This window comes from Neohortaea acidophila (genome assembly GCF_010093505.1).
Source record: "Neohortaea acidophila strain CBS 113389 unplaced genomic scaffold BDY17scaffold_10, whole genome shotgun sequence".
In the NCBI taxonomy this organism is placed as follows: Eukaryota; Fungi; Ascomycota; class Dothideomycetes; order Mycosphaerellales; family Teratosphaeriaceae; genus Neohortaea; species Neohortaea acidophila.
In genome coordinates this window covers 1,076,334-1,089,226 of record NW_022985519.1, presented here as the reverse complement: position 1 = coordinate 1,089,226, position 12,893 = coordinate 1,076,334, and the positions used below count along the sequence as shown (strand labels likewise).

Below are 12,893 nucleotides of genomic sequence, written 5' to 3'. Positions count from 1 at the left end.
TATGATATTCTACATTGATCACCACGGAACCGACTGCAACTCACGGAGCAATGAGGCTAACGCCAAGGCAACATGTTGGCTCGAACTCGCTCAACTCACAAAAGATTCCATGGTTAGCCACTCCTTTTTCCACCCCCCACCTTCTTCTGTTGCTTCTCCTTCTTGCTACCCTCGGAAGTCCTTGACGATTTCTCCTTTTCATCACGGCTGTGCTTCTTCGGACGGGCATCCTTTGCGCTGCCCATGACAGATTTCGACGGAGCCTCATCCGCCTTGCTAGCCTCTTTCGACGTCGAACTGCAGCGGCGGTATCTCGTGGATCGCTCCTTCGTGCTACGACTGCTTTCTTTCTTTGATTTCTCTCCGCTCGGCTTGGAGTCAAATCCTTTTGGGCCTCCGTCGGATGTCGCTGGTTTCGACCTTCCACTCCGCTTTCCGGAGTCTGCTTTCTTTGCGCTCGAATGAGTAGACTCCGACTTTGACGGGACTTCCTTCTTTTCCACTACTCGAACAGTATCGACACTCTCGTCATTGGATTCTGGCTCCTCATCACCCTCAGTCTCGCTGCCGGCTTGTCTCTGGTTCAGGTGCGTTGGCCCCACTCTGAACAGAGCATCCTTCTTGCCCGCGCTTGCTGCGCCTCGAACACGCTCATCACTAGAGTGGATCGTCCCATCACTCCCACTCTCGCCAGTCGCACTGCCTCCCATCTCAATGTTGAGCTTCCTCAAAGGCGAATCCAGTCCACTTCGACAGCGTTCGCAAGCCCTCATACCAGCATACCGCGGCTCCTCCTCCGGCCGGTGATCCGCAACCTCTGGCACAACCGGACATTCCAGCCCTGCAAATGACAGATCTATCCCTTCCTCCACCATTCTCGCCTGGTACTCGTGCCAGTACTTGGCAAACTTCTCCGGCTTCAACTGCTCCTTGATCATCGCCTCAAAATTCACCACATCATCCTCGCTGTCCATGTGAAAGCAATCCAGCATGCCCGGCATCGTCTCATCGAACCAACTCGCAAGCGCAAGAACATGCTGAACCCTCAGCAGCCTCCCATCCTCCCGAAGCAGACCGCAAGCACCAAGAGGGCACGGCTCGGCGGGGAACCCAGTCCCACATTTGCTGAATGTATGGGTCGCCAATCCCTTGTCGATGGCGAGGCAATTGACGAAAGCGTTCCAATTCGCCGGCGTGCCAAAGTATGGCTGGAAGCTGGCGAAGCTGAGTGGAAGGCCGATGTCTTGTGCGAGCGCTAGAGGTCTCCAGCGGGCGGTGGCGATTGCATGTTTGAACTCCGGCGGCCGTTCGTCTGCATCGTCCCAGGTGAAGGAGCCTACTTGGCGGAAGCCGCCCAGTGGAAAGAGGATGAGCGGTTCGGACATACGCGTGCGCGGAAAAGACATGATCTTCTGGCGAAAGAAAAATGGATAAAGGTTCGGCTAGAAGGATATCTTTGATGCCTACTCGAGAAGATCTTATCAATTGCACTGCGAGAGTATCGAGGAGATGGCATCCCGCGTGCGCTGACCCGGCCTGGCGACAGGGAAGCAAACATCTGCGCGCTGTTCTGAACCGTCCTCCCACACCTATCCCAGAAACCACACAAGATCCAGCGGGACTCGATCAAGGAAACCGGGGTGAACGACTCTCGTGGGCCTGCAATCACAACATGGCATGACATGGCATGACAGCGGGTACCACTGACATGCCACATCTCGTGCTCCGATCGTTGATGGGTCGGGGTGGCCATGGTGTTCCCCCCCGAACGCGTGATGGGCACCAGCCGTGGGTGAGTTTGTGCTTCCAGAGTAAAAACTGGGGATGTGCGCAAGGTGACACGTGCTGGCATTACATGGGAACCTGGAAAGTATCGAGGCTACAAGACTACGCACCGACTACTCCGCTCCAAAAGAGGCATTAGCTGGCGAACGCAAGCAAGGCTCTGCATTCCTCCGCCACATCACGCGGGAAATTAGACCGCGAGTTTCGGACGAGCCGGAACTGTTAATGCGCAACGTTACACAACAGTGGATTATGCCGCCCATGCAATCGGGAATGACTTTGCCGTGCACAACCTACGGATTCCCGATTATTGCCGCTCTGTTGCTCTCCGTACAGCACAATTCATGGCATCATCATTCATTCAATCCCATCACATGCCAGTGATCGGTTGAGCAACACGACTCGAGTCGTACTCCAACCACGAGCTCGGACTTGTTCATGCATCACGCCCACCGCAATATGCTGGCCCCTCATTTTGAGACACGCAAGACGCGCTGCATGAACAGGGATTGATTCTCGTTGTGGAATTCTTGCCCGTTCTTGACCTCGTACATCTGCATGAAATATTGATGGCACGGAGCTGGCTCTATTCTTACCCTCGACATGTCGTCTTCCATGCTGTCCTCGAAATCCCCCGGCCGTTCTACCATTCACTCCTCTCGTAACGGCCATGGCCGGAGACGTTGCGCAGGAAGCAGGCCGGGCTCGCCACATCCTCGTTCCAAACGGCAACAGTGCCAATATTGGAAGACCATCGTCGACCGCATCGTACATGGCGAAAGCTAGCCCCAGAGGGGCTCCAACGACCGAGATGCCACCCCTTCGACACCACTACCGCCCTTCCAAACGCCTCCACCGTGAAGCAAATCTTCAAAGCGAAGAGATACTTCCGCCGGCCCCGCCATCTCGCCGCTACTCATCAGAGGAAAAAGCACAGCGCGAGCATGTGCACAACACTCGATTCCAGCGCCAGGACAATCAATCAGCAGAAGTCGTGCCTAAGCATGGGAGAAAACATCGTCTTCCGGAAATAATCACTCTGCACGATGATCGATTCTGCGGACGTCCTGGGCACCTGCACTCGCACTTCTCCGACTCTTCTCCTGAAGCCTCGGGAGCGGAAGACGAGGATGACAACAACGACGACGTTGACGCTATGCTTGCCTCTGCTGCAATCACTGGAATTCTGCTACTGCGTGCTGCCTCCAAGCCGAAACTTGTGCACGAAGTGGTGGTTGTGTCGTCACCCACGTCACCCACCGAGGAGGGAGAGATTTTTGAGCTGGAGTTATGAGGGGTGCTCTGGTAGGTCATTCATCTTCTCCAACGCACACAAGCACGCTGACAGTCTTGTAGTAGATGATGAACTTGCGCTGACTGGCGTTTGTGTGAGGTAATGTACCTCTGCCGCTCTCTGAAAGAAAAAGGATCGCCTAGCTTGATGTTGCAACGCATATGCTGAGGGTGTCGTGGAGTCAACACCGCTCATTTATCGCACACCGTCGATGAAGAAGAGAAATCAAACAGTCATTACCAATTTACCATCCTATCTATCCGATTACTTTTGACGCACCGCTTGCTGTACAAGACCAGTCTATCCCATTATTACTTCCCCCTCAATAAGGCCACTTCCAATCGGTGTAATGCTCCGGATCCAGCCCCGTCTCGTAAGCATAATTCATGCTGCGAATCCTCTCATCCAGCAAAGCCTGCCTCGTCGCCGCACCCTTGTTGCCCAGTCTCTTGGTCAATCCGTCAATCGCCAGCATGGCCAAACTATACCGATCACTCTCGTTGCGAATCGCCAACTCCAACGGAGTATCGATATTGCCCTTCTCCTTGTACCCTCTGACGTGCATGTGCTCTTGTCCGGGGCGGTTGTAGGTCAAACGGTGGATGAGCCAGGGGTAAGAGTGGAAGTTGAAGACAACGGGCTTGTTGGATGTGAAGAGGGCCGTGTATTCCGAGTCTTTGAGGCCATGCGGGTGGTAACCGTGCTGGATCAATTTGAAGAGGTCGACGACGTTGATGAAGCGGATCTTGAGTTCGGGGAGATGGTGGCGGAGAAGTGCGGTTGCTGCCAGCGCTTCTTGCGTCGAGACATCACCACAGCCCGCCATGACGAGGTCGGGTTCCTCGCCGGCATCGTTGGAAGCCCATTGCCAGACACCAATACCCTTTGTGCAATGAGTGATGGCGTCTTCCATGTTGAGGAATTGGAGGTGATCTGCGGGGGTTAGCATGCTTCGAGACTTTGACTGTTGAGCGTGCATACCTTGCTTATCCGCTACAATAACATTGACATAATTCGAGCTGCGGAAGCAATGATCCATGGTCGAGAGTAGACAGTTGGCGTCGGGGGGAAGATAGATGCGGACGACTTCGGGGGATTTGTTGCACATGACGTCCAGGAAGCCAGGATCTTGATGGGTAAAGCCGTTGTGATCTGACGGTCGTGTTAGAGAATGGAAAATGATGATGGACATTGCTCAACTCACCCTGTCGCCAAACCGTACTCGTCAACAAAATGTTCAACGACGACACTGCCTCCCTCCACGACACTTCCAAACACTTTTCAATCCACTTGGCATGTTGGTTGACCATCGAGTCGATGATATGGATGAACGGTTCGTAGGAGTTGATCAGGCCGTGTCGTCCACTCAAAATATATCCCTCCAGCCAGCCTTCAACGGTATGCTCGCTCAGCATCTCCATCACACGACCCGTCGGTGACAAATTCCCACCATCTTCATCCTCCGGCAGATAGCCATTCACCCACACCTTCTTCCCCGCCTTGTAAATCTCCCCCAACTTGTTTGATTCCGTCTCATCAGGACCCATGACGCGGAACGTCGTAGGATTGTCCTTGACGATATCCCTGAGCAGCTTCGCAAAGATGTTCATGCTAGGGCCGTGCGTCGACCCCGGCTTATCCACCTTGATGCCGTAGTCTTGGAATCGAGGCATGCGAAGAGGCTTGCGCAGGACGCCGCCGTTGGTAATGGGATTGGCCGACATGCGCTTGTTGCCTTTGGGTGGGAGTTCCTTGAGTTCCGGGATGAGCTTGCCCTCTTTGGTGAAGAGCTTATCCGGGCCATAACCACGCATCCACGTCTCGAGCGCCTTCATTTGCTCGGGATCTGTCAGGACTTTTGGGAGAGGAACTTGATGGGCACGCCAGAAGCCTTCAAGATAGTGGCCTTCAATTTCTCGAGGGGCGGTCCAGCCTTTGGGAGAACGGAGGACAATCATTGGCCATTTCGGGCGAAACACCTTTCCAGACTCGCGGGCTTGTTTTTGGTATTTGAGGATTTCTTGGACACACACTTCGAGAGTGCCTGCCATTGCTTGATGCATGCTTTCGAGATCGTGGCCTTCGACAAAGTATGGGGTCCAGCCGTAGCCGAGCATCAGAGAGCGCAGCTCTTCTTCGGAGATACGGGCAAGGATGGTGGGGTTGTTGATTTTGTAGCCGTTGAGATGGAGGACGGGCAGGACGGCACCGTCGGTGATGGGGTTGAGGAATTTGTTGGAGTGCCAGCTCGTGGCCAAAGGACCCGTCTCGGATTCACCATCACCGACAATGGTCAGGGCGATGGTGTGGGGATGGTCGAAGACGGCACCAAAGGCATGGGAGATGGAGTAGCCGAGTTCACCACCTTCGTGAATACTCCCCGGTGTCTCTGGTGTCATGTGGCTGCCAATACCACCGGGAAAGGAGAATTGCTTGAAGAACTTTTGCAACCCCTCGATATCCTCGCTCTTGTTGGGGTAGACTTCGCTGTAGAGGCCCTCGAGGTAGAAGTTGGAGATGAGACCGGGGGCGCCGTGGCCGGGGCCGGAGATGACAAAGGCATCGAGGTCGTATTTCTTGATCATGCGGTTGAAGTGGATGTAGGTGAAGGACTGGCCGGCGTCGCTGCCCCAATGGCCGAGCAGTCGCGGCTTGATGTGCTCCTTCTTGAGTGGTTCTTGCAGGAGGGGGTTTTCCTTGAGGTAGAGCATGCCCAGGCAGAGGTACATGCTGGCGTGGAAGTAGCGGGTGAGTTTGTCGAGTTCGTCATTGTCGAGGGGTTGTTCGTTGATGGTGGAGCGGGTTTTGGTGTAGACGGACCAGGTGTTGGTTTCATTGTGGAGGTCGTTGGGTTCGGTGGTGGCGGTCGCCATGATTGGAGGGGGATGGAAGAGAGATGCAGTGTACCAACCTGAGATGGAGAGGGTTCAATGGGGAAAGATAAAGCTCACCACTCGCGGCGCGGAAGACGACGGAGGAAGAAGCTGCGCGTGTACCTCAATGATGCAGTGTCTGATGTCATCGCGACAGCTGCTTCTGGGTCCGCCGCCCGCTCGCGCTTCGGCGTGTTCCTGAAACTCTGCACATGGTCGGATGTGGTTCACATTAGGCACATGCCGAGGCGGAGATTGTAAGAGACCGATGCAAATAATGGAGATGATAAAGAGTTGGTGCCTGGCATCTGCACATCATGCCAACGCCTGCGCCACCGCCCAATCCATCATGAGGAGTAATAATAAGCCACGAGACGATTTGATGAAATACTCTATTTTGTGAGGAAATGGGCAAGGAAGACGTAGAGTTGATGCGACGACCACTCTTCTTACTCATCTCAGCCTCAAGACACGTGCATCAAGTGAATACTGTACATACCATTGCCTTTCTTACTCAGCCTCGTCGCCATGCCTCGTGTTGTCCGCAGTCATTGCTTGTGCTGCTTTGCGTTGTGCCTCGAGATGCAACATCCCACACCGACCACCTTGGCAAGGCTCCGCCTCACTCCCAGACCTCAACTCCACTTTCCTCCCATTGCAACGGAGGTGATAAACGACTATCAACCACATCTCCTCCATCACGACCACCTTCCTGTTTCAGCATCACCCCGGAGCTCGATGGCGGAGCTCGGCGTCGGAACTCCCTCCCGCCCCGACATTGATGGATCACTGTGAATCACCTCACCCTCCAACCCCCACATCCCACTCTCCAACCTCGCCCTCTCCCTCTTCATCATCTCACCCTCAATCATTCCAAACACAATGGTCACCACCCACGACCAAACCTCCTCCCCTCCCACCATGACTCTCGACAAGCGATTCGACGCCGTGCGCATCGACAACCACGACCCCTCTTCCTCCGACCCCTCCCTTCCACCCCACGTCCTCTCCTCCTCCCGCGAAAACATCTCTGGCGCCGCCACCGAAAAGTACGTCCAAGAACTCCTCCGCGACCCCAAACACCGCCTCGCCCTCTCCGCCCTCAGCACCGCCAACCCCAACACCGTCCTCATCAAACCCACCGTGCCCCTCCGCGACGCCCACACCTTCAACACCGCCATCCCCCACGAGGGCTCCCCCATCACCAACCAGCGCAGCACCGGCCGCTGCTGGATCTTCGCCGCCTGCAACGTCTTTCGCATCGCCATCCAGCAAAAGTACGACATCAAGGCCTTTGAGCTCAGCCAGTCCTACCTCTTCTACTGGGACAAGATTGAAAAGTCGAATTACTTTCTCGAGTCCATCATCGATACTGCAGATGACGAGGTTGATGGAAGATTGGTCAAGGAGTTGATGACTGCCCCTGTGGGCGATGGAGGGCAGTGGGTATGTAGCTGTTATGCGTGTAAACATCATGACACCACCTCTAATGACGCTCCAGGACATGATTGTCAACCTCGTCAGCAAATACGGCATCGTCCCGCAAGTCCTCTACCCCGACTCCTGGAACGCGCAAAACAGCCGCACCATGAATCTTCTCATCACCGCCAAATTACGCGAAAACGCCCTCATCCTGCGCGAAGCAGTCTCCGCCAATACCACCGCCTCCAAACTCACCGAACTAAAGGAAGGCATGATGCAGGACATTGTGCGCATCGTCACCTTTTGTCTCGGCCCCCCGCCCCCGGCAAACGAGAAATTCACCTGGGAATTCTACGACTCCGCCCACAAGCTGCAAACCGTCTCCATGACTCCCATCGAATTCGCCGAATCCACCCACGTCAAGAAGTTCTTCTCGCTCGTGAATGATCCTCGCAACGAATACAACCGTCTCCTGACTGTCGATCACCTCGGCAACGTCTGGGACGGGCAGCCCATCACGTATGTAAATGTGGACAAGCAAGTGTTGAAGGATGCTTGTATCGAGATGCTCAAGAAAGGTCTGCCCATCTTCTTCGGCTCGGATGTGGGCAAGCAGAGCGATAGGGACAAGGGCATCATGGCTACTGACCTCGTAAGTCTCCCCACCCGTGCCCCCGACATCCCACTAACTTCTCCATCCCAGGTCGACTACGAACTCGGCTTCAACGTCAAGCTAGGACTCAATAAAGCAGACAGATTGCGTACCGGTGAATCGGCAATGACTCATGCAATGGTGCTAACTGCCGTCCATCTCGACGCCAACGACAAGCCCGTACGCTGGCGCGTCGAGAACTCCTGGTCCGAAAAGTCCGGCAGCGAGGGCTACTTCGTCATGAGCGACAACTGGATGGACGAGTTCTGCTACCAGGCCGTCATTGACCCGGAAGTCGTCAGCCAGGAGGTGAGGGATGTGCTGCAGCAGAAGCCAAAGGTCCTGCCGCTTTGGGATCCCATGGGGGCGTTGGCATGAGTTGGGGTGGCAAGGGAGATTTCTTGGATTCAAGGATAGAGCGGGATGGTATTTACGATCGGTATCATACATTGCGACGCAACTGTTCTTAACGAGAGTCGCTCCGCGTAGGGTTAGAAAACGGTATTCACCCATCGACTTCCATGCACATTCGACGCTCAAGTATATCAATGCCACCACAATCCGACTGGACTTCTCGCTGCATTGACTCAATCGGTCTTTTCATCACATAGGTGGCGCGTGAGCTTGGTCTTGCGTTTGATGTACTCGCCTGAGACTGAGGTGAGGCAGGAATTGTCTACTTCACGGGCGGTGGATTTGTACGAGTGTTCCCACTTACATCGGTCTCTCCGTCTTGGAAGGTCGTATGCTTGTCCGAGGCCGCGGCGATGGCTGACAGTAGCAGTGACTTGTTGAGCTTCTTCGCTACCTCTTGATGAATATTGAAGAATGCCGAGCGTCTCGTTCCAATGTTGTGGGAGGAATGAGCGACGTTTACTCTCTGCGAGTATGTTGGCGCCAGTGCCGTGATTTTGTTGGACATTGATCAATGATTGAATATCTGCACGGAATCGACGTAGTCGCAACAGAATGACGGGTGTATCGCTGTCGCACGAGGCCAAAGGTGACCTGTTCAATCTCACTCAGAAACGCTTGATATAATCGGGTTGTGAATGGTAAATGAGGTCGATGGGAGCCAGCGACCTTCACCGGCGACTTTCCCCCCGCAAGGACGCGATGTTATACCACGTCTTCACGATCTGAGTATAAGCAGCAGCGCACAACCTCCATCCCGTTGAGAGATGTTAACGGAAGAGATCGGGTTGTCCATCGAGTCCTGCTTGCCACGTCTGCACTCCTGACTCGGCGCGTCAAGCTTTGCATGAATTGCCCCCTGACGCGTCCGCTCTCGTCTGACCCCTGGTACCTGAGCCCGCTATACAATTGGTACTCTTTGTATAATCCATGCTTGACTTTGACACCGTCTGAGCCTGCGGTTATCGTTAAATGAGAGCGAGTGAGAGCAGAAGGGTAAAAGACACTCACCTTGACGCAGACATCAACGCACGCTCTCCAATCGTAGAAATTTTCGTCAACTCCGATCCAGCCCTTCACGATTCCCATCACGCCAGAGGATTTTGGTCGCTCGATGCTTTCCCGAGCCTCTGTATCAATATATTAACCCTATTCATGAAGGTATCACATCTTGCTGTGGAGAACGCTCACCTTGCGCAATTTAGCTTGCTTGTATTCGGCTTCTTCCAAGCCGCGACCTCGACCGTACTTCTTCCATGCAGCTTCTGGTTTAGGTGCTCCAAGCAGCTGCTTAGCATGCTGCCGTCCTCCCAATCGCCGTCGGAGTCGTAAAAGTACGGAAATGGGACCATTTGTCAGACTCTCCGCCATCTCCGCCGCGTCGTCGGCTCATGCCACACTTGCATTTATATAGCGTTCTCCACGAATGAGCCGGGCACATTGTGATGTTCTTGTAGCACGGCACCTCCCTCCGTATGATCCGGCTGTGAAGAAGACGAGTCCGTCACGCGTCTGGCTCGGTGGATCCAGGTCCGCGCTCTGCGTGGGGTTGATAACCCGTGCGAGTTGGAATGCTGGAATATCGTGATGGATTGCTCGTGATGTTGCGTGTATTCTTCGACGACAATTGAAATCAGGGAGAAGCCGAGAACGCTGTTTCTCCCGCCGTGAAGGGATTCGTCGGTCCCAGCTCTGGAGAGGGGTCATCGTTGGAACCCACACCCATCATCTCTGCCTCATGCATGATATATAGCGAACTCGGATGATGATATAGCTTGCGGTCATTGGACGTTGAGCTTGACGATGCTGTGCAGAGGAGGTGAATCAACAGCCGATAAGGTGAGACGTAGGAGAGGAAGATGTTGGGAGTCATGCAGAGGATGCAGAAGATGAAGGAGGGGAAGAGGAGATATATGGGCAATGCAGGACAAAGCCGAGGACGATGAGATGACGCCGCCAACCTTCTTGGACATTCGCGGCGCACAGACGCATGGCAGCCTTGAGTGCGCGTGCGCTTGCGTGCCAAGCAATCACTTCAACGTCACCACGTGAATGCACACTACACCAACAACCTCCACGCAACCTGCTTGCTTGGAACAAGCCTTCTCTTGCATCTCGCATCGCATTCCATTACTTCTGCATCTTCACAAATATTCCAGGTTCTTCGCTCGTCGCTGGCCTGCAGTTTGTCGTTGCCACTGGACAAAGGGACAACACACATCGGCGTTTGTCACCGTGTGCTCTCACTTACAAACTTGTCGTCCTCTTCGCCAACAAACAACGCCGTTCATCGCAACTTCTCATCGCCGGACCACGACCGTCAACATCATCAACAAAGAGCCAGATTGCGACTTCCTGCACCCCGGTCATCTTCCAGACTACAGCAAAGCGAGGAAGACTTCGGCGCGCGCAAAAAGCGACCCAAAGCTTGTCGTTGAACCAGGCAGTCATGTCGAGCGCTTCATCCGCAGTTCCTCAGAGCTCCAGCAAGGCAATGTAAGTTCCCATATAAGGCGTGAAACCGACGCACATCGTTGACAATCTTGCCAGTGTCACCGATGCGCCAGGAACTACGATGAATGAGCCCCAGAGCAGCGACGAGACAGGCCCCGTCAACCTCCCCGCATCCGCCATGCACGACGCCGAGACTTCCACTCAAGACGAAGCCCACTCAAGCGACCTCAAGCCCACCGACATTCCCAAAGACGAAGAAGAAGAGACGCATGCTCCAGGCGACGCGACCGTCGACGTCGGCCACGCAGGCCAAGCTCAAGGTTCCGCACAATACTCCAACGAAGCCCGCGTCTACCACGCCAGATACGCCGAGCTCTCCCAAGCACACGACGAGGGTCGCTACGACTACTGCCGCGAGGGAAGTCTCGATATGCTCATGGAACCGCGCGTGCCACGCTACACCCGCGTGCAGATCCTCCAGATGGTCTCCACGCTCCTTTCGCCCGCCGGTGCCAAGAGCTGTCTTCAGGAAGCCAACAGCATCTTGATGGACGGAGATCCCGAGTCGCGCGCCACCCAGCTCTTGTTAGACGACAACCAGAAGATGTGGAGGGACCTCTACGAGCGGTATGGCGAGGCTCTCGAAAGCGATGGAGACGATGACGAGGAGGCGGGGGAGGCTGAGATGGCTGACAATGGCGAGACCGAAGACGAGGTCGAGGGAGCTGGTCAGTAGACCTGGGTCAGTAGACTATCTTTTGGTCCATCGAGCGGTGGTGGAGCAGTAGAACTCTGGAATGCTTGGAGATGAGGTGTAGCCTTACGGTCGGTGCTTACGTTATTGGTGGCCCTTGGCCGCTGGATCGGAATCGATAGCTGCGGAGACGTCGTACCGAGCGCAGCAATTTGATAACTGACCCACACCCCAAGACCTCTCATCAAAGGGGCGGAACTTTAATTTCCAGCTTTTCAGTCGTAGAAACCGCGGACCCCCACGTCTCTTTGTTGCTGTCGATGCATAAGCCTCCTTAGCTTTTCTACCGACTCTCCCCCAATTTTCCGTACGTCCACAGCTATCACGTAGCAGAAATACTTCGATGTGCCAGCCGTGGGGTGCAGTCCCAATCCGGCTAGCGTAGAAGTCGGGCGCCAGTGCGCAAGGCTGATTGGCGGACGAGGCCCCACGTGACCTCAGCCTGCAGAATACGAACAAGTTGCACAGAAGGATCTGTGCTCGACAACAATTGGGTATAAAAAGCCTCTGTCTCTTTCAAACTGCTCTGAGATCGTATACTTACCTTTTCTGGGCAACGGCGCTCACGAATACCGTTCGCCTGCCGGGACTCCTGCATTGCACATCGTCGGAGAGCTCCTAGCATAAGTCTCCTTCGGGGGCCTTACAGGAGCAATTTTTGATGGTCACCCATGCTCTTCTTTCATCAGTCGTCCACAGCATCAGCGCTGGGACCTGGAGAAGGATCCTCCTATCGATCTATCAACGAACTCGATTGACGGGCTTCGGTCAGGCTATCCGTCGATGGACCGTCCTCCCTACGGCCAGCAGCCCGTGCAACGCTGCCCACAACGCGCCGGGGGACCGCCGGCGTCGATGGTACGTCCGGGCAAGAGCTTGAATTAGTTGTGGCATCGAACAACGCGACGGATGTTGAAGAGCATGGGACAAGGCTGGACAATACCACACAACAACGACGCGTCGGGATCGTGTTGTGTCTACTGCTGGACAGCAGTCAGCCGTCCACAAGACCAAAGGAACGATGTATCCGTCATTCCATCGAAGATAACGCGTCGAAAGCACGCCCATCAAGGGCCTGTTGCCAGAGCACGCGGACGACCAGTATGACAAGTAGACGATCTCCCTCCCCGCTCTCAATAATCACGAACGCAGCAATCGATGGAAAAGCAGATGCTGCGGGCGGAGAGATACTCGGGGTGCGTGGTGCACGACAATCCGGAACACCATGGTGGGCGATGGTGAAGC

General features: G+C 54.8%; 6 protein-coding genes across 6 annotated transcripts; 3 read left to right on the top strand and 3 right to left on the bottom strand.

Moving 5' to 3' along the window:
- Nucleotides 1-113: 113 nt before the first annotated feature.
- On the bottom strand, nucleotides 114-1,385 carry BDY17DRAFT_327296 (uncharacterized protein; the record flags this gene model as incomplete). The annotated part of the gene is made up of 1 exon (XM_033737652.1): nucleotides 114-1,385. The coding sequence occupies one exon, from the start codon at nucleotides 1,383-1,385 to the stop codon at nucleotides 114-116; it is 1,272 nt and encodes a 423-aa protein (XP_033586906.1).
- An 805-nt stretch (nucleotides 1,386-2,190) lies between these two features.
- BDY17DRAFT_36256 (uncharacterized protein) lies at nucleotides 2,191-3,279 on the top strand. Its single transcript, XM_033738301.1, has 2 exons — nucleotides 2,191-3,090; nucleotides 3,142-3,279. The coding sequence occupies exon 1, from the start codon at nucleotides 2,456-2,458 to the stop codon at nucleotides 3,077-3,079; it is 624 nt and encodes a 207-aa protein (XP_033586905.1). The 5' UTR covers nucleotides 2,191-2,455; the 3' UTR covers nucleotides 3,080-3,090; nucleotides 3,142-3,279.
- Nucleotides 3,280-3,401: 122 nt separating this feature from the next.
- BDY17DRAFT_313172 (XFP N-terminal domain-containing protein) lies at nucleotides 3,402-5,952 on the bottom strand (the record flags this gene model as incomplete). The annotated part of the gene is made up of 2 exons (XM_033735690.1): nucleotides 3,402-4,231; nucleotides 4,284-5,952. The coding sequence occupies 2 exons, from the start codon at nucleotides 5,950-5,952 to the stop codon at nucleotides 3,402-3,404; spliced, it is 2,499 nt and encodes an 832-aa protein (XP_033586904.1).
- Nucleotides 5,953-6,873: 921 nt separating this feature from the next.
- BDY17DRAFT_255845 (peptidase C1B, bleomycin hydrolase) lies at nucleotides 6,874-8,404 on the top strand (the record flags this gene model as incomplete). The annotated part of the gene is made up of 3 exons (XM_033731561.1): nucleotides 6,874-7,398; nucleotides 7,454-8,026; nucleotides 8,078-8,404. The coding sequence occupies 3 exons, from the start codon at nucleotides 6,874-6,876 to the stop codon at nucleotides 8,402-8,404; spliced, it is 1,425 nt and encodes a 474-aa protein (XP_033586903.1).
- A 209-nt stretch (nucleotides 8,405-8,613) lies between these two features.
- Nucleotides 8,614-9,811, bottom strand: BDY17DRAFT_313170 (uncharacterized protein; the record flags this gene model as incomplete). Its single annotated transcript, XM_033735689.1, has 4 exons — nucleotides 8,614-8,966; nucleotides 9,333-9,396; nucleotides 9,452-9,568; nucleotides 9,632-9,811. 4 exons carry the CDS (start codon nucleotides 9,809-9,811, stop codon nucleotides 8,614-8,616), a joined length of 714 nt encoding a protein of 237 aa, XP_033586902.1.
- Nucleotides 9,812-10,889: 1,078 nt separating this feature from the next.
- BDY17DRAFT_327292 (uncharacterized protein) lies at nucleotides 10,890-11,630 on the top strand (the record flags this gene model as incomplete). The annotated part of the gene is made up of 2 exons (XM_033737651.1): nucleotides 10,890-10,936; nucleotides 10,991-11,630. The coding sequence occupies 2 exons, from the start codon at nucleotides 10,890-10,892 to the stop codon at nucleotides 11,628-11,630; spliced, it is 687 nt and encodes a 228-aa protein (XP_033586901.1).
- Between the last annotated feature and the right edge of the window lie 1,263 nt (nucleotides 11,631-12,893).

Coding starts and splice junctions, on each gene's coding strand:
- BDY17DRAFT_36256 (XM_033738301.1), top strand. CDS start 2,456: ATGGCCGGAGACGTTGCGCAGGAAGCAGGCCGGGCTCGCCACATCCTC.